The sequence below is a fragment of the Alligator mississippiensis genome, chromosome 5 (assembly GCF_030867095.1).
Source record: "Alligator mississippiensis isolate rAllMis1 chromosome 5, rAllMis1, whole genome shotgun sequence".
Taxonomy (NCBI): Eukaryota; Metazoa; Chordata; order Crocodylia; family Alligatoridae; genus Alligator; species Alligator mississippiensis.
In genome coordinates, this window is record NC_081828.1 from 136,596,417 (window position 1) to 136,622,718 (window position 26,302).

A 26,302-nucleotide genomic window follows, 5' to 3' on the forward strand; every position below is an offset into this window, starting at 1 on the left:
GAAGTGCGGCACCCAGAATTGCACGCAGTACTCCAACTGTGGTCTGACCAGCACCCGATAGAGGGGAAGTATCAGCTCCTTGGATCTATTCGTCATGCATCTGCTGATGCACGATAAAGTGCCATTGGCTTTTCTGATGGCTTTGTCACACTGCCGACTCATGTTCATTTTGGAGTCCACTAGGACTCCAAGATCCCTTTCCACTTCCGTGCCACCCAGCAGGTCATTCCCTAGGCTGTAGGTGTGCTGGACATTTTTCCTCCCTAGGTGCAGCACTTTGCATTTCTCCTTGTTGAACTGCATTCTGTTGTTTTCTGCCCACTTGTCCAACCTATCCAGGTCTGCTTGCAGCTGTTCCCTGCCCTCCGGCGTGTCCACTTCTCCCCATAGCTTTGTGTCATCTGCAAACTTGGACACAGTACATTTCACTCCCTCGTCCAAGTCGCTGATGAAGACATTAAAGAGTATCGGTCCCAGGACCGAGCCCTGCGGGACCCCACTGCTCACACCCTTCCAGGTCGAAACCAACCCATCCACCATGACTCTCTGGGTGCGACCCTCCAGCCAATTCGCCACCCACCATACTGTGTAGTCATCCAAGTCACAGCCTCTTAACTTGTTCACCAGTATGGGGTGGGATACCGTATCGAAGGCCTTCCTGAAGTCTAAGTATACGACATCCACCCTTCCTCCTGTGTCCAGGCGTTTTGTAACCTGGTCATAAAAAGAGACTAGATTAGTCAGGCATGATCTGCCTGCTACGAACCCGTGCTGGTTTACCCTCAGCATAATTTGTCCTGCCGGGCTCTCGCAAATGTGAGCCTTGATAATTTTTTCAAAGATTTTGCCGAAGATGGAGCTGAGACTGACAGGTGAGGTCTCACTCTTCTAGAGGTTCCTACCTTGGGTAAGAGCAGGTAGGCTGTGCATAACACTTGACCTGCAGAGTGAAATTGTATTAACAGCTGGTATGTTGTGCTAACTTAAACTGTTTCCTGGCAGACTAGGCCAGGGGTTCCCAACCCCTGGGCTGTGGCTCTGTACCGGGCTGCAAAGGGTTGGCTGCCAGTCCTCAGGAGGGTTGGCTGCCATGGACCAGAAGTGACCACAGAGCAGCAAACCGCGGACTGGAAGTGACTGGCATACTGCGTTCCAGCAGCTAACCCTTTTTTATATTGAGTATACTCAGAATTTCATCCCTGAAGTTTAACACTGTACCCAGAAATGCAGTGTCCACAACTCCAGTTTGCTAATACACATATCAAACTGCTTCTTTGCTCTGCAGCTTCCTTGGCTTCTCGGTTAGTGAAGTGTTCTTCTGCTGACATTCTTATTCAGTTCTTCACTACCAGTGCATCTCAGGCAAGACCCAAGAAGTCATCCACTTGCTTTACTCAGCCTTGGTGAGACTGCAGGTGGAGTGCTGCATCCAGTTCTGGGCTCCACACTTTAGAAAGGATGTGGAGAAGCTTGAGGGAGTCCAGAGGAGAGCTACGCGCATGATTAGAGGTCAAGAGAGCAGGCCTTATGAGGAGAGACTGAGGGGCATGGGACTTTTCAGCCTGGAGAAGCAAAGGCTCAGGGGTGACTTAGTGGCAGCCTATAAGTATATCAGGGGTGTGCATCAGGGTCTGGGTAAAGGTCTGTTCACCAGGGCACCCCAAGGGAAGACAAAGTCTAACGGTCACAAACTGCTGGAAGACCATTTTAGACTGGACATAAGAAAAAACTTCTTTACCATCTGAGTCTCCAGAACCTGGAATAGACTACCCCCTGGAAGTGGTGCAAGAACCTACTCTGGAAATTTAAGAAATTAAGCAATTTAAGAAATGCTTGGATGCTTATCTTGCTGGGGTGATCTGACACCAACTGACTTTCTGTCCCCTGGGCAGGGGGTTGGACCTGATGATCTCACAAGGCCCCTTCCAGCCCTGATGTTTATGAAATCTACTACTACAAACCCCCCAAAGAGATGTGATGGTGGTGTTGGTGATGATGATGACGATAAAAAAAATGTATACGCATCCGATCCTGACAAGGGCTAAGCGCGTTTTGCCATGGCCTGAAGGATCCCATTTCCATGGTCCTAGTGGCTTCAGCACAATTGAATTCATCTTTAACTGCTGACGCTTCACCTCCCAGCAGGATTGGACACAAAATTCTAAATTATAGCAGCCAAAATGCTATGTTGTAATGGGGCATCTAATGTTGCTATTAATTACTATTCAGTAAGCACTAATTATACGTTTGGTGCTGTACAAAGTACAGTTTTAATGGTAGTTCCTGCCTGAAGGTAAATTATCTTGAAATAAAATCCACACAAAGCGGAATGATTCTGAAAGCTGTCTTGTGCCAGCTAAACGTCACTGCTGACTTTTTAATATTTTCTGAAAAATCCTAGAAAATTAACAGTTTCTTCTACTATAAATCAGAGTTGTTATAGCACACATGGCTTGATAAAACCGTACTGATAGCATAGAGGAGCTGTCCCAACCAAAGATTTTTAGGAACAGTCATGGGCTTATTACTAACATTTAGTCAGTCTTTTTGTTCAAGTTTGAAATGTCCATATGGCACTTAGTGAGGATCATCTGCCAGCAACCTGCAGTAAGAGTCTCTAACATTAGCTAAGGACTGCTTATGATTTGCACTGCAGTAGCACATATGGGATCTAATCAAAGAGCAGGCCCCATTGTCCTAGATGCTATACATGTCTGTGTCCCAAAGAACTCTTAGGCTAAGTTATACACGTGCAGGAAGTAAATGAGGCAAATGTTTGTGCGGTAAGGGAGTAAATTAGGTATCAATAGGTGCTACTACATGAGATGTTTACTGTGGAGCTGCCTAATTACCTCTGCAGTAAACAACTCAGCATCTACACATGTGGCCCTATTAGGCTGCAGGAAACTAATAAACTCTGAAGCAGGATTGCACTTGTAAATACAAGTGCTACCCTGCAGCAGAGTTTTTAGTGCGCAACTGCACATGATATTTTATGCATTTCAGATGACAGCCCTCTTCCCCAAGGGGGCTAGGCCCCTTGGGCCCCAACATTGTCAGCCCCTCTGCAGCACATTGAGCCAGGTTGAAGCGGCCCTGGGCTGGCAGCTATGGCTGCCAGCTGAGGCTGCAGCAACCCAGCTCTGCATGCTGCAGTCCTAGGCACATGTTCAAATTGTGCACTTGGGAACAATAAACTCTGGCATGATATGCACCGGAGTGTATTACTTTGAAGTAACTGCACATGTAGACGTGCCCAGTGACATTATCCCTGTTTCTGTTTACACGGGATTTTTTTTTAAAGAACAAAAGAACAAAGAATAAAAATCCTGAACCATTAATCACTGCTTTTGTGTAATAGAGGAGAAAAGGAAGCACATCACAGAAAACAAGGAACTGAGTATTTTGGAAAGCCAGGGTAATATTCCATTCTGTTCTATGTAGATCCCTGTATTGAGTTCATCACAACAGTGCCTGAGCACCTTACAATAGTGCAGTAAGCAATCTGACTACCAGCTACTACATGCTGTTTTCCCTCATCTTCTCTCTGGGAAAAAGTGCATGGAGTGCAGTGTTTGCTATGGGAATTTATTTTTCATATGTATTTCCATGTTGCTCTATGTTTACATTACAGAATGCAAGGTCAAAGTAATGCACCTTCTATTTGGAGTACCGATTAGTGACAGTCCTTAGTTCCTATGGGAATTCATTCCACAATCTCAGACTAGCTTCCAACCTCTGTCTCTGGCCCTTACATTATCAAATCCCATTGTGTCTGTTCACTCTTACTGCTAGGAATTCATGCTTTGCTTCTAATTTAAATTGAACTGGCTTTATCTTCCAGCCGTTGAGTTTTGTTGGGTCTTAAATGTCTTGCTGTTCTGAGTAAGACAAACATAAATATAGCATGGAATCAGAACCAGGCTTCAAAACTGTATTATCTCCTATAATGAATCAATAGGCACAAACATCACAATTGCCAACTAACCTGCACACATCTGACATCAGGAGTGAATCTGTCTGCCTAACCACCCAAAACATCACCTTAGAACATGAATACCTGGGTCCATCTTCAGGTCCAAAAATCATGACCTCTCCAAGCAGAGCTAAAGGAGCAGCACAAGCTTAATCCATGTGGTGTTTCTGGAAGTGAATGCCTTTGGTTCTCCTGATGCAGCATGTTTGCTGCTTAGATGCCAGTTATGCTATTTGGGTGCAGTTCATCCTGGTATTGCAGCCCCTTTACGCTGACACTGCCCTGAGGAATTTCTGTGAAATAGAGGTTGCCCCTGGGTAGCACAGTGTTGGATCAGCAGCTTCCTACTCAAGAGACATAAGGAATATTCCCAATAGGGTAATGGAATGGCTGAAGGGCTTCTGTGCTGGTCAAAACACATCTGCATTACACAGACTCAAAGGGCATGTCTACACATGACATCATGTCGCTTTAATGATGCATTATGGTGACGTAGCGACCACATGCATCTACACATGACCAGCAGCTACTTTATCGTAGTGGTGCGCTCCCTCGTTGTAGTGGCCCACTATGGCAAAGTAGCGGCTAAAAATAACCATGCGCCCGGCATACAGTGCAGTATGCGCCCAAAGGAAGTACTAAAGCATGACACAGTAACAATGTTGTCATAGGGGAACGTGTAGATGCACCCATTGTGGCATAAAGTTACCTTTATTTCTCCTGTTGGGTGCAGAGATGAACTGGGTCCTTTATGACTGTAGTGTTGTTATACTCTCTTATCAGCGAATTCCTATATTAACAAAACTGAAGAGAGTCTATGCCTCTGGTGTATTTGTCTCTGTTGATATTGCTTGTTCACTTTGTTTCTTTTGTTCACAATTGGCAATGGGCAATGACAGATTTATGTTTCGATGTTATTTCTAGTCTGTTTTGCCTTAGATCTTAAACAGTTTCAGCAGTGTCCAGAGAAAAACCCAGTTTGAGATCCTAAAGAGTTCTTGTTGTTCTTAATGTTGAAGTTTGTTTGCACTGAATCACTAGACACACAGATGGTTGGAGAGGTCTTTCCCAGAAACAACACTTATTTGCTTTTGTTATTTAACACTGTACAGAGTAGAACTGGCTGGAATTTTCCTTTTAGAAATGTTTGAACACCAACCCTTTTTCTCTTTCTGTCTTGCTGCACATTGTTTTCAGAGAACCAACTCCAGACCCTTGGAGTTGATTTACTCAAATGGCAAAATGCCCGTCTTCACCACACTGATGCATATGACAACAAAAGTCTGATTGTAAGACGTGGACAGGAGTTTCAGCTGAAACTGATGTTTGACAGAGAGCTGAAAGACAATGACAGAGTGGGGCTGCAGTTCAGTTTTGGTAAGAACATAATTCCTAATGGTATGTTTAGCAATATGGGATTTGCCAAGTAGGACAGATTAACCCGAGCAGGCTGGCATGGTGTCTTGTCTCAATGCCAGCAATTGTCAGATGCTTCAGGTGAGGATGAAGGAAAGCAATAGTGTATCTAGCCAGCTTTTAAAATACATCATTATGGTGGAGCAGGGGCAGCGCTAGAGGTGGGCTTGGGAGGCTATAGCCACCCCAAAATTCACCTTAGCCTGCCTGTAGCCACCCATCCCAGCACTGACACTGCCACCTGCACATGCCACGCAGCTAAGCCTACCCCACTCCTGCCCGCAGCCCAAAGAGGCACAGAGCTCCCAACCCCAGCCCAGCCCCGCAGTGGGAAAAGACTAGTGCTGCCCCTGCAGTAGAGACTCAGTTTTTCTCAGTAGTTCATAATTAGAGGTATGTCAACGCATGAGGACTAGAAGTAAAACTGAATAGTCCTGACTCACAGACACCACTTTAACCATTAGACACTACAGTCTCCACACATGCTGATACCCCTTGTATGTATTTTGTTCTTGCTATACTTTCAGGTGATAAACCAATGAAATCCAATGGGACCCTGTTGGCAATGACCTTGAGGTCTCAGCAAGACTCTCAGTGCTGGTCTGCCAAGATTGCTAACACCAATGGAAAGGAGGTAGATTATCTTATCCCTTGTTAACTGAATTGGCAAATGTTGTTTCAGTTTTCCAGTGGATGCTCTGGGCCCACCAAGGTCTGAAGGGGCTGCAAGAAGCTTCTTATCCTTGAGAAAAGAAAGAAAGCTTTCTGCCAGTCCATGTAGGCTTCCTTCTGGTACAGATGGGTGGAGAGAGGAGCTGGGTCAACAGACTTCAAGCTGTGCTCAGGCCCCCTCCATGCCTGGAAAAGAGTCACTAACTTGGGAAGAGTTGATCAGGGGTGTGGGGTGGAAGGCATGAATGCCACATGCCCCCAGAGGCTGTGGGGGCACGGCGAACTCCTGCAGGCAGCGGCAGTGGTGCTGTTGGTGGCAGAAGCATGGTGGCAGCAAGCGGGAAGCTCCTGCAGGCAGCCGCAGTGCTGTTGGTGGGGGGGAGGGGGGACTGGCAACCACCCACAGACCCCACCGGCAGCATCAGCAGCGGCCAGTGGTGATCGCGGACTGCCCACAGATGCCACTGTCGGTGACTGGGGTGGGGGGTGCCGCCAGCAGTGTCAGTGGTGCCTTTTTGCAGGGGGTGCACCGCCATGCTCAGGGGGTGCACATGCACCCGCAAGCACCACCTATGCATCTCCAATGATGGGAGGAGTACTTGGAGCTCTGAACTGGCTTCTGCCACCATTTTCCCCTCTGCTCAACAGCTTTAAATGAGCAATGGAGTCCCATTTCATTTATTGCTGTCTTGCTATATGTATAAAAGTTGACTCATCCCCCATGCCCTCCCTTTCTCCCTGCAGCACATGCCACAGACTTAACGAGATTAATTGCTCAATGTAAAATTGCTTCTTGGCCTTTTGGCTCAGATCAAGTGTCTGGCTGGGGCATCCAAATCTCAAGACCTCTGGGCATGGGCCAGCATGTAGGATGCCTGCCAATGGATTGGGAAGTATCTGAAGTCCCAGGGTGAGAGCCTGGGATGAAGGATGCTCGCTGGTTGCAGCGCCATACATGGTGTTTAGAAGGATTGAGGTCTGCCTGCTCAACCAATATGGGTTTTTGGAATGATTGAGTTCTACTTAGTCAACATGATTTGGAACTGATTTGACCTGGAACATGAAATATATTAATAATAATAAAAAAAATCTCAGCTTCACATTCATTCACACTTAAGAGGGACAATATGATATATAATCATCTGTCTTGTGATTTACCTAGTGCCTGGTTACTGTGGCCAGTCCAGCAGATGCAGCTATTGGAAAATACCTTCTGAGTGTGAAAACTGGAGCTAAGGTTTATAACCCTGGAAACACTGTCTACTTGTTGTTCAACCCCTGGTGTAAAGGTAAAGCAAATGACTTATTGCTAGTGGGATTAGAATTACTGCTAGGTAAATCTGTTTGGGGGAGGTACTTTCCTTACATTTTCCTCATTTATTCTCAATATGTTGGTATCTTTCTCCTTTAAACACCGAGACCCAAATCTGCAAGCCTTCCCCACAGAAATCTTAAGCCAGTAATATTTAGGAAGAACGTTGGGATCCCTTATTCACTGGCATGTAGTACTCACAGTGCTAGCCCTTTTAAGTCAGTGTGACTGCTTTTATGAGCACATGCTCACCAGTGGGAATAAAACAATGACAGAGTTAACTGTGAATAGGTATTTGTTACAAATAAAGGAGTTTTCCCTTGCAGAGAAAATGACCTGTTTAGTTATTTTTAAGGCAGAAAGGAAAGGTAAGTCAGGACTTATATCTGAACATTGTTCTGTCATTATTTTGGAACAGTTGGTTGACCTTTGAAAAGTTTTTGACCGTCTGAGTGAAAATCAAGTAATATGTCTGTGTGTTTGTTTCAGCTGATGCTGTTTTCATGCCTAGCGATGCTGAAAGGCTGGAGTATGTTCTCAATGACACAGGCTACCTCTATGTTGGATCATCAGAAAAAATATTTGCGAAACCCTGGAATTTTGGGCAGGTAAAAATAAGGATTGTTTCTGTATTAATACAAGCTCCTCCACTTGATGTAAGCAGGTGTTGTGATACTATTCCAATAAGTTAGACTCATCATTATGTTCAGGAAGCTACTTAAGCACATGCATAATTCAAACCGTGTAAATAGTCCTATTGATTTCAATGAGGCATACTCACACACTTAATATAATACATATGCTTAAGTACCTTGTTCAGTCAGGGCATGAGAATGGAGTTCTGTGGTAGGTTTATCATCAGATCACAGCCCCCAAAACGAAGCATTTGAGAACTAGAGACAATCTTTACAGGACCCTAGGTAAATCCAGAACCTTTAGGAAGGTCTCTCCGAAAAGGCCATTCTACCATGAGAATGACACTCATAACACATCTTCCACCACTTACTAGCCCTCTGCCTCATATCTTTTTTTAAAAAGGTAATTAAAGAAACCTAACAAATCAAAAGCAAAAGCCTTTCTCCAAAACTCCATGTTATCCACTAGAGATCCCATTATTGCATCCATTTCACATACAAAGCTGTTATGATACCACTATGATGGATAGAAATAAGATTCTAAGACAGACAGACAGTCTTAAAAAGTGTTCGTTACTAATGTGGTGATGAAGTCCATGGAACATTAAGAAATAACATGCCTGATCCTTCAGCCCATTATATCAGTATAAGAAAAAGGAGAAGTAGGCCTCAAATGTTTGAGGATCTCATCTGTGTCAAATTCACTAATTAACCAGATCCACCAATTAACTAGACTGAGCAGACAAAGATGTCTGTTCAGCCTTCTTTCCCAGAAATGTTGTCCTCCTAGGACAGCTGAGATACCATTAGGAAAGTAATGTGGGAAATCTTGTGTGTATTATGGGTAGAGAGAGAGAGCTTTGATCCCTAGTGCTCTGTCTGGTATCTTGACCTCTACACTCACTCCAGAAATTCAAACAGCATAGTAATAGATAATGGAGCAGGTTTAATTTAATCCAGTAGAGGGCAATTACACACACTGGGCACGTCCACATGAAACATGTACTGTGGAGCTGACGAATGAGCTTTTCAGTGAAGTTTCTCAGTCTATACGTGCAGACCTATTAGGGCAAAAAATGAATAAAGGCTGCCATAGGTTATTTCTTGTAAATACAAGTACTATCCTGTGGCAGCATTCTTTAGTCTGGCACAATACACATGTAGACAGAGACAGGAATGGCTGGGGCATGAGGGTGCTTCAGTGCGGGGACTGCCTGCCAGCTAGCCCTGTACTGGAGCACCCTCGTGCCCGCAGCATGTTGAGCCAGGTTGGAACAGCCCCGGGCTGGCAGGCTGACCCCAGGGTCCCCCGCCAACCAGGGCTGCTCTGCTCCAGCTCAACATGCTGAGGTCCTGGGTGCACATGTAAATGCAGTGCCTAGGAGCAATAAACTCTGGCGCAAACTGCACCAGGGTTTATTCATTCACATTAATAGATGCACCTTCAGAGTAGAACAGTATACAGGCAGATGTCTCTTGCTGTTGGTGCTTTTTCACAAATGCTGCAATTTCACAAATGCAGTATGGCAAAGCCTGATCTAAATGCCATATCAAAGTTTTCTATGTTAAGTGTGACCGATAGCTATAGCATTGTCCAAAGAGCTGTCCATATCCTGGAACTTATTCTGTTAATAAACAGGGAAAATTTCAGTCAAAGCTGAATCACTTATTTGTGGTTGTGTCAAGTTATATTAGCCTTTCATTTAATTTCTATGTGAATTAGATTCTCAGAAGTTTTATAGATACTTGTTTAGTAGGCTGGAACAAACTGTGCTTATGTCTTCTCTTTTTCTTCAGCATCTGCTTTATACAACACCTTCTATCATGCCAAATATATACAGAGATGTTGCAACAAAGATTTGTTCATGCTCCGCTTACTCATCCAGGCTTTTCTTACTCATGCCGGTAGTCCCATTGACCTCTCTCCAATTGTGCATGTGACTTATTTGACTGTGGATTTCTAGAATATGTCCTATCTATCTACACATGGTGACAGATCTGTACCTTTCCCTCATAGATGACCTTCCTACTTGAGGCTTAAGGTAGAGGAGAGGCAGCATTAGGAACCTTGTTCTGTTCTACCTTTCGTAGAGCATTACCATCATTTGATATCCTAAAGAAGGTTTAGAGGTTAATTTAATGCCTATCATATAGTTTTGTTCAGAAATTAAACTGAAATCAGTTGATCAATTTGAGGCAATTTGTGATTCAGAGTAGTAAGATAAGAGGCCTTGTTTCTCTCCAAAACAGTTTGAGGAAGATGTCTTGGACTCCTGTATGTATCTCCTAGACAAAAGTGGACTCAAGCAAAACTTCAGAAAGGATCCCGTGACTGTGTCCAGGACCATGTCTGCTTTGGTATGGTTCTTTGTCAAAAGAGGTTTGCCATTGACTCTTTTTTTTTTTTAAAGCTTAACCTACAAAATAGATTTTCCCATCTTCCCACTTTTTTTTTGGTCTCTAGCATTTAGAACACCATTCCAGACCTCCTCCTGCTTGTCAGTGCATAAAGGAGGGTCTGAGAAAGCTGCAGCAAGGGAAAAGGCAGCTGGATGTAACATCCAGCATCAGGTGGCTAGTTCTCTCTTACTCACGGCTACTGTCCTGAAACTGTTGGCTGTGCAGCTGAGGAATGGGGCCTTTGATAGGTGTGAAGGATTAGCAAAGCAGCCATTTTCCATGACATGATTCCTTTCATAACAATAGAACCAATGCTGTCCTGGGCAGTGATAACACCATCTCTCTGGTTTTCTGAGCCTGGATTTTTTTGGCTGAGAGAAGCCAGTTAGTGATAGTAAGACATTCTTGCTAACTGCCATAGACATGAAGAGTGGCTATGGCAGTTTTATAGAGCAAGTGCAGATGAAGGAGGAACCTCCTCAGATCACTTGTGGATCACTTGTGGACTTTGTTTTCTGTATGTGCATGTATGTTTCAGGTTAATTCCAATGATGATGCAGGAGTCCTGCTTGGAAACTGGTCAGGAAATTATGGTAGTGGGACCTCTCCATTGGCCTGGACAGGAAGTGCCACGATTTTACAGAAATATTACAAAACTAAAAAGCCCATCTGTTTTGGCCAGTGTTGGGTCTTCTCTGGAGTTCTGACTACAGGTAAGGCATGTCTTGTCTCTCTTGCCTGATACTCTAGCATTGGGTAGATGTTCCTCACCATAGTACAGCAGAGCAACTTCTGAGCAGTCCTTTCTGGTAATGTTTGCTTTGCCTTTCAGTCATGCGCTGCCTGGGGATCCCTGCCAGAAGTGTGAGTAACTTTGCTTCAGCTCATGATACTCAGGAAAATCTGAAAGTTGACATCTTCCTGAATGAATGTGGAGAAAAAGTGGACAAGCTGACCACAGACTCTGTCTGGTAGGTCTAAATGTTGCTAAGTAATTCCTGTTCTCTTGAATGCTTCCAGTGTTTCAGAGCACTGGCAGGTTTTTGCTTTAAAGCGTCTCTGTTATTTCGAGTTTGTTGTTGAAAAATAAGAGGAAGTGGGAATGTTCTGGGCAAGCATCCCCCAGTTAATTGTGCCCTCTAGGGGAATTTTCTGAGATGAATAGACAGGGTTTGTACTATGGCAGAAACACTAACAGATCTGCATTTCCATTATAAGTTTCCGTTTGGAGCTACACAGTTTTTTTTCCTGCCAAGCTGAGATTTCCCATCTCTTTCTTTTTCCCTGAAGTTGAATTGTCCTGGAAAGTACAAGGAAACACAATTCATCCATTTCTGTGCATAAGGAGGGGAAAAAACAGTCCTTTTTCATTATAAAAAAAAAATCATTGTTTGGTTCTAGTGCACATGTGGTTGGTGCTAGATATTTGATATTTAGTTGGAAAAAGAGCCCTTGTGCCAGATAAATGTGTTTGAGTGACTTGATGGGGTTGATTTGGCTACATTATCAGCCTTTGAAAATGCTACTTTGCTTGTGAGCAGAAAGGACCTAACCTAATGTCCATGGAAGTCAATGGAAAAAATCTCTTTGCATTTGATCAGGCCATATATTTTTAACAGTAAAAGGAAACATTTTTAACAATGATCACATAGTCCAGACAAAACTACCATACACACACAAGCCTCACTGATTTGTAGAGACTGAGGAAGTCATCTTTAGGAACCCACAGCCTTTTAAATCAATAGAGATCTAGGCCAATGGGCTTTGAATGCAGGGTTCAATGCTTGTCTCATCAGCTACATAATTGCATATCTATCTTTCCTCTCCCCAGTTAGAGGGCCAGACTGTGACCCCTATATTCACATCACCCTGCACATAGTCTAACTGGTATCAGTGGTACTACTGATTAAAGTATACCAAACCTTCAAAGTATGTAAGGTATTGTAGTCTGGCCCTGGATGACAGAAAGATGAAACAGTCCCACAAATGTTCACCCTCTTTAGCTCAGTATTAATTGTACCCTGTCATTTAAATAAGAGTTTTTTACTTTCTTCAAAAGAAAACTCTGCTGCAAAAAAGAGCATGAGTGTCAGTGCTCAAAAATGACCCTGAATCTTCCTGTCAAGAGGTGGTCAGACTTTCCACTCCACATTTGAAGTCCTGCAGGTTGAACTTGCATGGTACATTACAGGAAGTAAATATGTATTTTTTTGACTTTGCAATCTAAATGCACCTAGGAATTTCCACGTGTGGAATGATGTGTGGATGAAAAGGTCAGACCTGCCGGAGGGCTTTGATGGCTGGCAGGCAATCGATGCCACTCCACAAGAGATAAGTCAAGGTAGGATTGACGTAAAAAGCCGCTGCTTGATCCTGGGGGGAATGTTCCACATTGACACTATGGATCCTATTCAGCAAAGCATGTAATGCCTTGCATAATTTTGAGCATTCACTGGCCGTATTCATGTCACACTGGTGATCAGAGAAGTAAGGTAGATTGTCCAGACTTGCATTACAAATCAAGGGTGGAGCTGAAAAGAAAACCCTGATCTACTGATTCCGAGTCTATTGACTAATTTCTTGAAATGTGTTCATTTCCTAGTATCCCTTCAAAGACTGGATTTTTCTGCATGTAAAGATGTGCTGGTTCACCTACCCATCCAAACTGCCTGAGCTGTGGCCAGTGGGCACTTGTGTTATGCAGGCAAATTCAGGCAATTGCTGTTGTCTTGTATAGAGGTAGATGGAAGAACAAGTCCTTGCAAGCAGAAAATCAGCCTTTGATAAAGGCACTAGGGAGTAAGTAGGATTTAAGAGCTTAGGGCATGTGTTTGCAAATCAGAAAAAAATCATGACTGTTGCTAGCTTTATCCTAATTTATTTTGTAAACTTAATGAATCCAGTTTGCCTCTCAGTGTCTCCATTTCCCCATCAGCAAGAGTGGGACAATGGTACTCACTCCCTTCAAAAAGAACTGTGAAGACTGACTGATGTTGGCAATGCACTTTGAGGTCCTTGGAGTCCAGACTCTGCAGAAGGGCAAAGTTGTATTTTAAATGTTGACTATTGACATATTTTCTAGCCCAGATCTTTTGGGCCAGTGTGAAAACTCCACCCATAGACATTTCTAGACCATACAGATAAAGACCTCCCCATTAGCCTCTGTTACTAATACTATTTAGCAAGCAGGGGAAGGAAGAGAGCTCAGTGATTGTCAGTCATGTGCATTTTAAGCATATACACAAAGGAAAAACCTAAATACAGTAGTAGTCAGAAAAGCTGAAATAAACAAAGTTTGCAGTCAACAATGCAAACTGGGACATGGTGAGACTGACCCTGCAGGGTCTGTCCTGTGATACTGAGCATTTCCAGTACTTGATATAGCCAGAAGATATCCTGGGTGTTGAGCCTCTCACGGGGCAGGCCCAGCAGTGGAGCCTGTTACCAGATAAAACTTGTTTCAGGTTTGCCTGTCTGCAGCTGTAGAAGAATGCAGTAGGATTCCTGGCAGCATGAGCTGGGCTGGGAATTGCAAGGGTGAACATACAAAGCAAGAGGCGATTATTTATCAGATTTCTCACAGTAGAGGAGGCTTGAGGGAAGTGGCTTGTAGCATAGCCCTCAGGGATTGCACAGCAAGAAAAGAGCAATGGGGAACACTTAGTAAGAAATACTTGAAAGATTCATAGATTCATAGATGTTAGGGTCGGAAGGGACCTCAATAGATCATCGAGTCCGACCCCCTGCATAGGCAGGAAAGAGTGCTGGGTTTAGATGACCCCAGCTAGATGCCTATCTAACCTCCTCTTGAAGACCTCAGGGTAGGGGAGAGCACCACCTCCCTTGGGAGCCCGTTCCAGACCTTGGTCACTCTAACTATGAAGAAGTTCTTCCTAATGTCTAGTCTAAATCTGCTCTCTGCTAGCTTATGGCCATTATTTCTTGTAACCCCCAGGGGTGCCTTGGTGAGTAAAGCCGATTAATCTAGGATGAGTCTCTTAACACTCTGAACCTGAGCCATTCTTATGGGGATTCTTTCATGATGTCTTCAAGAAAGAGGTCATCGCGAAATCCACAATCAGATTTCGAATTATAAGCAATAACAAGATCAAAAACATAATTCCCAGCAGTGCTTATTCAACTGAGGGATCTCAGCGTGCTTTACAAAGGAAGTCGGCATCCTTACCCCTTTTTGATAGATGGGGAAATGGAGGCATGGAGCTATTAAGTAACTTGCCCAGGGTCACCCAGCAGGCCAGTGCCTGAACCCAGGTCTCTTGGGCATCAATTCACTGCTCTTGTTTATGAAGACACACTTATGGGGGTATATCCCTCCAGAGCCTGTTTGCCAAACCCTGCTGTGCATTATGAATGGTGTGAAAAGAGAAATCCCTCTCCTGAACCCTTAAACAGCTGAAGGGAATGGAGTCTAGTCCTGAGCCTTGTGGAGGGGTGTACCATTCAGGTAAGGTTTGTTAGATGCGAGGAAAGTGGACAGAGGCTGCATAACAGTAGGAAAACTTCTGCGTATTGAATCTTTGCAAACAACAGAACAAATGCTCTGGCGGTTGATCAGACCACAGTTATACCGCTTTCCTTTGGGGGGAGGAACACACAGTAGGCAGGAGGCAGATCTACAAAGACCAGTTCAAAAGTCCCAATGCGCCATGACCTGCAAGGTTTCTGCCTGGGCCCCAGAGAAACAATGGGGGAGGAGGGAGCACAGCTCCCAGGGTTTCCCATGTATACAGTGCCTTTTTCCCTGAGAAGGAGTGACCTCAGCTGGGGGCTATACACCTGTGACTGAAATTATTTTCAGTGTTACCTGTCTTGGACACACTGGGTGAAGTGACTTGATCAGAATCAGGCAGCGAGTGAATGACAGAGCCAGGAATTGACTCAGGCACCCTAAATCCACTTGCCCTTGAAGCTAAGTACCCTGAATCCACTTGCCCTTATACATGTGCTCTGGGACTAGGGGTGGAGGGGGGAGCATTTTAGTTAGGGTAGCTCTCGGTAGCCACCGTAGTTAAAACACTGCAGCTTCTCATGTATTTAGCATCCCACATTTCAAAATGGTCACTGGGGCGCTTTAACTAAAGCATGTTTGATGAGCTTCAGTTAAAGTGCCCCCACCACCATTTTGAAACATGGGACGCTGAAGACATGCGACTGCAGTGCGCTGGAGCGTTGTGATGAGAATGCTGCAGGAGACTCGATGAAGCAAGTCTGCTCCTATGCGTTGTAATCAGCGTGCATTGGAGCACTTGTATAGGCACGCAAGACCGTTCCCTTCTAAGTAAAATTTACAAAAGCTCTTGCCAGGCCTTTGAAGTATGTGCTTTTGGTTCAAAGTATATATTGTCACATCAGAAATGTGCTCCTTAAAGAAGGAGGACCATCATGGAGAAAATGTATTGCCAAGATTCAGTTACCAAGGCTGGGAGGCACAGATGTGGAAGGGCAGTGCTACTGTGGGTATGTAGTAGGGGGATGATGCTGGAGGCTTAGTTCATACATGTGAAAAACAGGTAATGTTCATCATATCCTTTAGGTATTTTCCAGTGTGGCCCTTCTCCACTGAAAGCTATCAGAAGTGGAGAAGTCTATTTGCCCTATGACTCCAAGTTTATATTTGCTGAAGTGAATGCTGATAAGGTTTACTGGCTTGTGAAGAATGTAGCCGGCAAAGACAAATACATCAAGCTCCGCGAGGAGACCAAAGCCATTGGGAAGAACATCAGCACCAAAGCCATTGGAAAAAACATGCGGGAAGACATCACAGCTCAATACAAGTTCTTGGAAGGTGACCAGCAATTGAGATCTTTCTAACATCCTATAGTAGAGTAAGGCATTCGATGAGGCCAGAAGTCCCGTGATACTCTGTGGTAGCCAAAGTAGCCACATGCTTTATCAATGTGGAAAAACAATGGGCTGCATTTAAAGAATGCAGTATTGAAGTCTTGCAAAGTACCTGAAGAAGTAGTGAGGAAATTAGGAAAATCCAGACATGAATATTATGTCTGTAGTGACACCTACTGTCTGTAGCCAGCATGCAAGGCAGCAGATCCAGTTACCGATTCAGAAACTGCTTCATCCAAACTTGCTCCATTTCCTTCCATCTCTTTCTTCTTCTTTCTACAAATTATATCCTATTTCAAGAAGCAGGCTCCTCCTTCCACACTTCCAGAAACTCACTGCAATAGGCAATAGGAATCTCTCACATGAGAATTGGCAGGACTGGGAAAACTAAAGAGCTTTGGGGAAAGCAGTTTTGTGTAGACTTTGCAATTTGATCTCTCGTCTCACAAAACTTTGTTTGCTCTTGTAGTCCTAGGTCCTTGTGGACAAAAGCCAAAAATATTTGAACCTTCTCCAAGCTTCAATTTGTGTATGTCATACTAAGTTGAACACATTATTGTACTTTTCAGTCATCGCATATATTGATCTGATACGCGGTCATCCTCTCTCATGCATAAATTGTTTAAATGTGGTGGCTTACATTTTCAAAAAAGACTAGTGTTTTATTGAGTACCCAATTTAAGATGCACATTTTCCAGCAAATGCTTAGAATCCACCTTCTAAAATCAGGTTTTCAAGTGTCTCAGGTTGGCAACCCAAAAAATCATGAATTACTTCTGAAAATTTGGCCCAGGTACTGTTTAAACTAAAATAGCCATGTATCTCTTCTGAGATTGAACATGGAGTGATCACTGCTAGGAAACATGGTCTGTTGTGCCATCTGTGTTTTAGCAGCAGGATAAACAATGAGAAGTTGGATCTGGCCGCAGAGTCTATAATCCACAATTTATTATGACTTCAGCTTTGCTTTTTCTTTTTGTGTTATTCAGGGTCATCAGAGGAAAGGAAAACCATGGAAAAAGCTTGCTCCTTTCTCAGATGTTCAGATACGGTAGATGCTAGGCTGTCCTCTTCTCCACTCACAGCTGGGATCCAGCTGAAGACAGATGGTGAAAAATCTTTGTGGCCGGGCAACCCCATTGATTTGAAAATCATTGTAAACAGCACTTCAACTGAATCATGGACAGCCAGTCTCACTGCCTCTTGCCAGCTGCAGTCCTATACTGGGAAGGTAGAGGCCAATCTTGGATTTATCAAGCAGACTGTCCAGACTGAAGGCAAACCTGGTAGGTCCATATGTTTTTAATCACAAGCCATGGGCCGTTTCTGGAGATATTGCAGCGTGACCTCACTTTGTGTACTGACTCAGTGGGTGTATGGACTCTGGGGGTCTGAGGATGTTTTTGGTTCTGTCCAGCACACAGAAGAGAGAATTGTGCAGAGGAAACTTCTGCTCATTACTACTCCTTTGAATGGCAGTCACACTCAGGGGCACAGTCATGGACCCGGTTCCAATTTGAGTCCGGCACTCTGCATACACACACGGAACAAAATGACTGAACTTGCAGACTAGATATAAGTGTTCTTTAGTCCTGGCTACACATTACATATATTATGCAATTAACTAGTTAATCACACAATAAATTGTTCAAAGTAAGACCGGCCAGAAGTGCACAGTAGTTGTCCAACAATTAACTGGTAGATTGCATAATAAATTGAGACTGGCCACACATGCTAAGTAGTTATCACACAATAAAAATGATTCTCCAGCTAGAAAAAGAGCCAGCCAGCTATAAAGCAAGTGCCTGAAGATGTGTAACAACTCTGTTGCTGGTTTTTATCCAGTTTTCATTTGAACGTGTAGCAGGGTCTTTAGTCTGATGGCTTTTGAGTTGTCTTCATGAAATAAATTGCCTGAGTGAGTGTTAATAGGACCAAAGTTCACGCTGTCCAGATTTTGGCAGTGAGCTGTAATGGTTGTGAATTTAATCCTCTCTCCCCCTACTTTCCCATTTCTTAGTTCCTGTTTCTGTTTTGTTGATAAACATTTGGTGAATAGTTTATGCCAGGGGGGCTCAACCTCTGGCCCACAGGCGACATGTGGCCCATGGGGCCATAGCATCTGGCCCGCAGGTTGGGAAATTTGGCAGCGGAGGAGCAGCAGCCATTAATATGGCCACACTTCTCCCTGCCAACTTCCCAAGCCCCACATGGTGGACTGGGCCAGTCTGTGACCCATGGGACTGAACCACACCCCCCTGCTTCTGTTGGGCCGTGCCCCCTTCCCTCCCTGCAGGGCTGGATTGGGGCCTGGCCATGTCCTCTTCCCCACAGGGCCAGGCCATGCCCCCTTCCCTCTCCACGGGTCAGATCAAGCTTCTTCCCCTCTGGGACTATATTGGGGCTAGCCTGCCCCCCACCCCACTCCAGATGGTGCCCTCTGTGCCCACCTGGGTTCCACATTGGGAACACTGGCTACATCTGACCCACAGACAGACTGGGCATTGCCAATTGGGTCCACCAGATAAAAAGGTTGAACACTGCTGATTTATACAGACCCATTTCAGCCTGTTGGCCATGACAGACTGTTCACAAAGGGTATGCCCATACTACCTCTATGCTGTATCCTGGGCTACCATTGACAAACACCTACCAGCATCTTGCTCCAGCAGCATGATTAGGAATGTGCCAAGTGTTGAGTCAGAGGGGGCACCCAAAGTGAGTGTTGTTTTAAAGGGGGAACCTGTGCCATGGCACCAGCAGCTCAGCTTCTCTCCTGCCCAGGGCACCAAAAGATGTTCCTGCTCAGCCCATACCAACCCAGGCAGCTCAGAGCAGCCCTGCAGGGGCTTTGGAGTTGGGTTACATTTCAGAGGGGTTGTTCTTGGGAGTGGCACAGAGGCCCTAAAGCTGTTTGTTACTCTGTGTGTCTCCTGTAGTCAATGAGATCACTTGGTAGTTTGCCTGATCCTTGACAAGATGACTGAAACTGGATGCACAGGAGAATAATGAATGATAAATAATTTGTAGTAAATCATGCACTTGCAATAATGATTTCTGATTAATAGTCACTTGTGCTAAAATTCATTCAACTCTCAGCTCTACGATTTTCATTTTAGTTTAAAATGACTGTCCCAGTGCACAGAGGGGATGTGGCAGGACACTACACCATGGACCTGTGCTGGGGATGGGTGAATTTATAGATGAGGACAAGAAGTTTAAAGAAAACTAGAGGTGTCTGTACACATGTGAGGATGCTACGCTAACACACTAATTACAGCGCGTTGGAGCAGACTCCATTAACTGAGATGACTAATCAATGAATCGCGTCTGCTGGAGTGTGCTCAGTAGCACGCTCCAGCAGCCTCTGCGTCTCATGTATTCAGCATCCCTGTGCTTCAAAATGCCAGTGGGGGGGCTTTAACTAAAGCTTGTTCAATGAGCTTTAGTTAAAGCACCCCCATTGCCATTTTGAAGCATGGGATGCTGAATACATGAGACGCTGCGGGTGCTTTCATTAGAGCTGTTCTTGGAGCCACTCTAATTAACCACCCCCACACCCGACCATCACCACCCCCAGAGCATGTGTTAAGATGCCCTAGAGGGACAGGAGGTTTGTGGCTACCCAGAATTCAGTCTCGAGCACAGCCAAGCCCGAGGCCTTTCCCAGGCACTGAATGGACATGAAAATGATTCAGATAATGAATTGTGAAACCTAAGTTAAAAAATAAGGGAAAATTCTACAGTGACAATAACCACCTTGTAGCCTGTGCCTCTGGAGCATGCTTTAAAGGCAGCCAAGCATTTTATATAATTAAATCTGTCAGACTGCTTTGAGGAAGTAGACTGTCGAGAGCTAAATGAGACAGTTTTCACTTGCCCAGTCCAACCTTCCTTCCCTGGGGGTCTTTCTGTCCTTGGTTAGCATCCCTCCAGGCCCCACTGTGATGCAGGCTTGGATGGGATTCCCTTTACAGATTTACAGCCCCTTTCCTCAGCCAGGGCCAGTGACTGCAGGCGCACCCTCCTAAAATTCAGCCAGCCCTGGAATTTTGTCCGAACAGAAGGCAAACAACCAGTGGCTCTTGGTCCGTCATGAAAACTATGCAGCACATGCAGTTAACAATATATAGTGTAGACACCAGAACTGATTTTCTGCTCCACTCTTTTGTTGCTTTCTAATAAAGAAACAGTGTTAATGGTGCCTTTTATTTGATTTTTTTTCTTGTGTTTGGCCAGCGATTGAGATCCCTCTGAATGTGGCAGCTGATACTTACATAAAGACACTGGCATCTGTGGAAGATGAACTTCTCATCAAAGTTAATATTATTGCTGAGGTTCAGGAAACGGGTGAAAAGGTTTCTGATGAGCTAACGCTTGCATTCCAATACCCCTCTATAAAGGTGGAGGTAAGAACTTAAACGAGCGTGGAAAGACCAGTATTTAGATACCATGGCCTTCAACTGCCTAAAGGGTGGTTACAAAGGGGATGTAGCTGGGCTGTTCTCAGTGGTGGCAGATGACAGAACAAGGAGCAACGGTCTCCAGTTGCAGCAAGGGAAGTTTATGTTAGATCTAACTAACTTTCTCACTAGGAGGGTAGTAAAGCACTGGAACGGCTTACCCAGAAAGGCTGTGAAATCTCCCCCTTAAGACCCGAGTAGACAAAGCCTTGGCTGGGATGATCTAGTTGGGGTGCTCCTGCTTGGAGCAGGGGTTGGACTAGATGACCTCCTGAGGTCCCTTCCAGCCCTAACTTTCTATGATTCTATGGCAATGGGAGTTACAAGAAAAAAAATCTAAGGATGGCCGTATTGGTAAAGAGATGAGCCAGAAATATGAACACCAGGCTTAGGAGCCAAATATTTTTCCTAAATAAGGGACAGTGGGACCTACAATAACTTTCCTAAATCTACATTTAGGCACCTAATAAATGGCCTGATTTTTAACATTACTTCTATTAACTACATCAGGAGCTTCTAACTGCTCATCAGTTTTGAAAGCCAAGCCTGTTGTTTTACAGGTCTAAATCGGTGATTCTCAACCAGGGTGCCTTGAAATCTTTTCAAGGATGCCACAGTGTAACAGACAGCATCAGCTCTGTTGGGTGTGCAAATATGATTCACAAGATAAACCCAGAGATCTCAAATAGGAACACATAGGGTACTTTTACATGTGCTCCAAGGGTGGCTCTTTAATTAGGGTGGCTCTCAAAGCCGCTCCAAGTAAAGTGCCACTGTGTCTCCTGTATCAGTGTCTCTGCACTTGAAAAGGGCAGTGGGGGTTCTTGAACTAAAGCTTGTTCGATGAACTTTAGTTCACGTGCCCCCCCACTTCCATTTTTAAGCATAGGGATGCTGATACACGAGAAGCAGGAGGCTGCTGGAACATGGCAATTGACTCCGTTAATTGAGTCTGCTCCGATGCACTGGAATTCCAGTGGGTCAGAGCAGCCTCTGTGCTGGTGTATAGGCGCCCAAAGTGTTAAAACATTCTGATCTTTTGTGATCTTTTTGAGTTTTTAGTAAAGAAGAGTCATGGGTGACCGGTGCCTCCTTAGTCGGGGGGGGGGGGGGGGGGCAGGGGGCACCAGATTGCCAGCGGGGGGAGGGTCCCTCAGCGGCCAAGAACAGAACCACCAGTGGCGAAACTGGAAATGCACTTCTACCAGCACTTCCAGTTTTGTGGCTGGCGCTTCCAGGGGGTGCACAGCCAATCTCAGGGGGTGCACATGCACCCACGTGCACCCCCTATGCGTCACCAATGAAAGGAGTCAAAACCAAGAGCTGGTATTTTCTGAGGGGTACCTTGAGTCTAATAAGGGGTGCCTTGAGCTTGAGGAGGTTGAGAACCACTGGTCTAAATACTAGAGTGAAGAGCTTCACTCTTGACTCGTGTCTAGTCTGTTGGCCACGGCATTTGCTCAGTCACTGGTGTGGTGTTCTGAAGGTGATATAAGAGCTGTAATGAAGCTGGACTTTAAATCGTTTGGTACTCTCTCTCCTAAAATCCTAGCTGAAAGAAGGATCCAGCTGATTTAACTGACTAAGCTAATGTCATCTGGAAACTGCACCAATGGTTCATGAGCAAAAACTAGTGAAAAGCAAAAGGTTTCTATATTGTAGGTAGATCATGCTGACAGCTGCTTATGTGATCATTGACCTATGGACAAGACATAGCCCCTTTCAGCACAGCTGCCAGCACTGGAATTTCACTCTACCTTCTTAGCTATCTAATATCCCTCTGGGGGAAAAGCAAGCCCCCCCCCAGCCCCCAAACTCAGGCTAAGCTAGCTTTCTCAGCCCCAGGACAGCAGTTGGAAAGCAGTAATACTAAAAACTACCTGAAGGTGATAAAATCCCATAAAGGAGGGTGATTTTTACATGTATTGCACACACAGGTTGTGCATGCTGTATGTACTAACACCATGTATAGGCTTTGCACAACGGCTTCACCTCAGAGACGAGTGGAAGTGATAGTCTCTCTCAACACAAGCCGAGTGAGCCCGCATCTAGAATTCCTGGCCCATTTCTAGGTAGTGATGGGTCTAAGATCCAAAATATTCCTTTAGGCTGCAGCCCAGTCAAACCCTCAACTTCAGGACTGCTTAAATACAGGGCTTGGTTTGGTGATAATCAAGATAAGGGAGAATCATGGAATCAAGATTTGACTTTAGATACCAATGCAATCTAGGGGTGCTCAGACTGTGCACCCATCTCTGACTCTGGGCTCCTTCCCAAAGAGATGTTAACAATTTGGGGAGACTTCAGAGAAGAACAGCAAAATAATGGAGGGGGCCTGAAGGAAATGACAGAGGGAAATATTAAAAGAACAAAATATGAAAGTTTTGGCTGGCTAACAGCTAATAGGAACAGGAGAATCATCTACAGGTACAGAAACCCTGAGAAGTGGGAAGGAAGAGTTTAACATACTCACAAAGGCATTTTACTGAGTGAGGGTGGGATGATATTGAGAGAGGCAATTTTGGGCTAAGCATTAAAAACTGTTTCCTGACAATTAAATCTATTAGACTGTGCAACAGCCTCCCATGGGGAAGTGCTTGCATAATTTAAATCTGGAGTGTATAAAACCATGGAGAAAACAACTCTGCTTTGGCAGGGAAATGGAGCAGATGACCTAACACCCATTTTTTCTATTAATGCCTTAAGCTCAGCTGTTTGTATTTTTGACTAAAGCATAATATCCTTATGGTTTTAATGCAGTCAGTCATTGACACTGTTTAGCATTCTGCTTTTTAGTGAGAGCATGTGCCCAATCTTTGCCTTTATAATCTCTATTTTCAGATGCCAGAAACAGCAAAGATCAATGAAGCTTTCACCTGCGCCTTTGTCTTCAAGAATACACTGGCAATTCCTTTGGAAAAGTGTAAATTGTATGTAGAAGGCCTGGGATTTTTCAAAATGGAAATATTTGATGAAGGGTAAGATTTCACTTTGGATTATTACTTGCATGAGATTAATATACACCTCAAGACAGTTTTATATGTTTTTAGACACAGTTGGGCACCTGTGGTCTGAGCCTTCCTAAAGACTATTGGTTCTATGCAAACCTGGCACAGCCCCGTATAATGTGCACTTCTGCATGTACAACCCATGCAGCATCGTCTTATTCAGCTGCAGTATTGACTTTCTTTGCCTTTTGCTTTACACTGCACTCATTGCAGCTGTTAGAGCTGCTCCCACTTCCTCCAGATCTGAATTTGTCATTATACGAGCATGGGATTACCTTCCAAGAGTACTGGTGGGAGCACCAATTATTAGAGACAAAAAAGAATAACCAGACCACCTGTTCATATTATTTTTTGCCAAGTAGTATTTTTGTTTGCTGAACTTTCATTTCAAGTTGAAGGAAAGATCAGCACTGGCTAGTCTGTGAAAGTTGTATTTCATCTTTAGAGAAACTTCGGAAAGCAATGAATACATACAGTGAATACATACGTTACTGTGTCAATAACCATCTCTTCTTTTTCTTTCTCTCCTATTTTAGAGACATAAGACCTGGTGGGATCTTTAAATCTAAGATTATCTGTCATCCTAAGAAAGCTGGAGAGAAAAAAATAATAGCCCAGCTAAACTCTCTGCAGGTCAAAGGAATATCTGTGGAAAAGATCATCATCATCACTGAGTAGGGGCAGTACTAGATCTCTTAAGAGGGTGTTAGTATTATAAATGAATATTGCTAGAACATCTTACTTTCTTTAAGAGTCATACGAGAGTCTTTAAGGTTATACAGGAGACAAATAAATATTATGGTAAGGGAATTGAAATGGCTTAAGGGCATAGCAGCTTTGATTTTAGTTAATCGTGATTTAATAAAGATTGTGAAATCTACTCTAACATTTATAAAATTGTCAGCCTACCATGACTAAGTGGTTGTTTTGAGAAACTGAGAATGGGCAAGCTGTACATCAGTTTGGAAGAGAGCTCATTTTGTGGCTGGCTTTTCCTTTCATAACAATCACAAGCTTTGTGTAAAGATAATACAGTTAGTGTCTGCCTGCTGCTTTGCCTTTTCACACTCCTGTGTTGGATGAAGTAATGTTTTATCTATTGGTTACTGTACTATCATTCATACCCGTTTTGGCATTTCATGTGTACTTCAATTCATAGGACCAATCATGCTGTATCATGTTACTGGGCTGAAGGGATCATATGTTGCTGTAGCTTATATATTATGCATTATTTGCTCACTGCACCATGGCAGACAGCTTTGTTTCACACAGGACAGCCTTTCTCAAAGAAACTACCTGAAACAGATTCCAGGCAGAGGGGTTCTTTAAAAAATAGTTTCTATTTGTAAACCCAAGCACACTGGACAGAAAGCCACTTTTCATCTCAATTACCTATTAATAAAAAATGGCCAGCCTTATCAGTGTATTTAAAAAGAACACTAACCAACCATATGAATATGGCTTTAAACTACAGTTCTGCATTTAAGAACTATAGTTAAAACCCTCTCAAACACCCATTTCACCCAAATATTCTAGACTGTAAATGAGGCTTTTCATGCTCTGCATTTTCTGAAGCGTTTCCACCACCAGCCAGCCCAGCAGGGGAGAGCTGTGTTGTGAAGCAGACAACAGATGTGTGTAGCTGGACTTCTCCTGATCCTGTTCCAACGCACTGTAAACACCCAGTGAACTAATTATTGGCACAAGGTGGTTCAGCTCTCCACACTATTGTAACATAACCATTAGTGGTCAAGTGCTGAGGTTTGTAGTTTACCCCAGTGTCACAAAAAAGCAGCCTGAGCTTCCAGGATTTCCAGGAATCTTTATATGCTAGATGAGAACAAATACAGGTTCAAGGGATTATGGTAGCTGAAAAGCAGGCTAGTTTGTTCAGACACCTGCATGGAAAAGCTACTAATAATGAGGAGGGCTCTACTAGGTTTTGGAGGGTCCCACATGCCTGCACCTAGCAGCTGAAAGGTTGGCTTGGGGTATCTTTCTAAAGCTTAGTTTAAAACAGCATGTATGTGAGCATTAGTTTTGAAATGCTTTGGCAGTAATTGACTATACAGTCACTGGGTTTGTTAATTTGATTTAATTTAACTTATCCAATAAAATGTAGAACAAAATTATTGTTATTTAATGAAAAGTGGGAATCAGAATGTCTGATTCAGGGACAGCATGAAGCTGATTAGAAAGAGTTTGGTGGGCCAGTTTTCTTGTTTCCTAAAGCAATTCTATCAGATTGCTACTTTCTCTATTATTTAAGGCAATAGTTTTGCATCTATTCTGTAAAACTCTCAATCACTTAAAATATTTTTGCCTGAAGACTGTATCTTCCTCCTGTACCTCTCAGTTCAGCCAGCTTTTTATAAAGAGTAGAGACTGTAAGAAACCAGATAATAGTGTTAGTGGCCTCAAAAGTAGCTCATCAATGGGCACATCTACATGTGCATTAATGTGCTGTGGTTACTGCGTGTTTAGTTCCTATAACAGGTACTAACTAAATATGCAGTAACCAGTGCTACTGGCCAATAGCACTGGTGTATGCCTTTTAA

The 26,302-nt window shown here is 44.0% G+C and overlaps 1 protein-coding gene across 1 annotated transcript; it reads left to right on the plus strand.

Annotated features, from left to right (window-relative positions):
* The first annotated feature begins 853 nt into the window (after positions 1-853).
* On the plus strand, positions 854-25,814 carry TGM4 (transglutaminase 4). The gene is made up of 15 exons (XM_006276148.3): positions 854-872; positions 3,362-3,418; positions 5,174-5,353; positions 5,920-6,026; positions 7,227-7,353; positions 7,866-7,984; positions 10,262-10,369; positions 10,950-11,124; positions 11,244-11,382; positions 12,649-12,752; positions 15,966-16,217; positions 17,263-17,559; positions 20,513-20,682; positions 23,578-23,714; positions 24,281-25,814. Exons 1-15 carry the CDS (start codon positions 854-856, stop codon positions 24,420-24,422), a joined length of 2,133 nt encoding a protein of 710 aa, XP_006276210.1. The 3' UTR covers positions 24,423-25,814.
* The last annotated feature ends 488 nt before the right edge of the window (positions 25,815-26,302 follow it).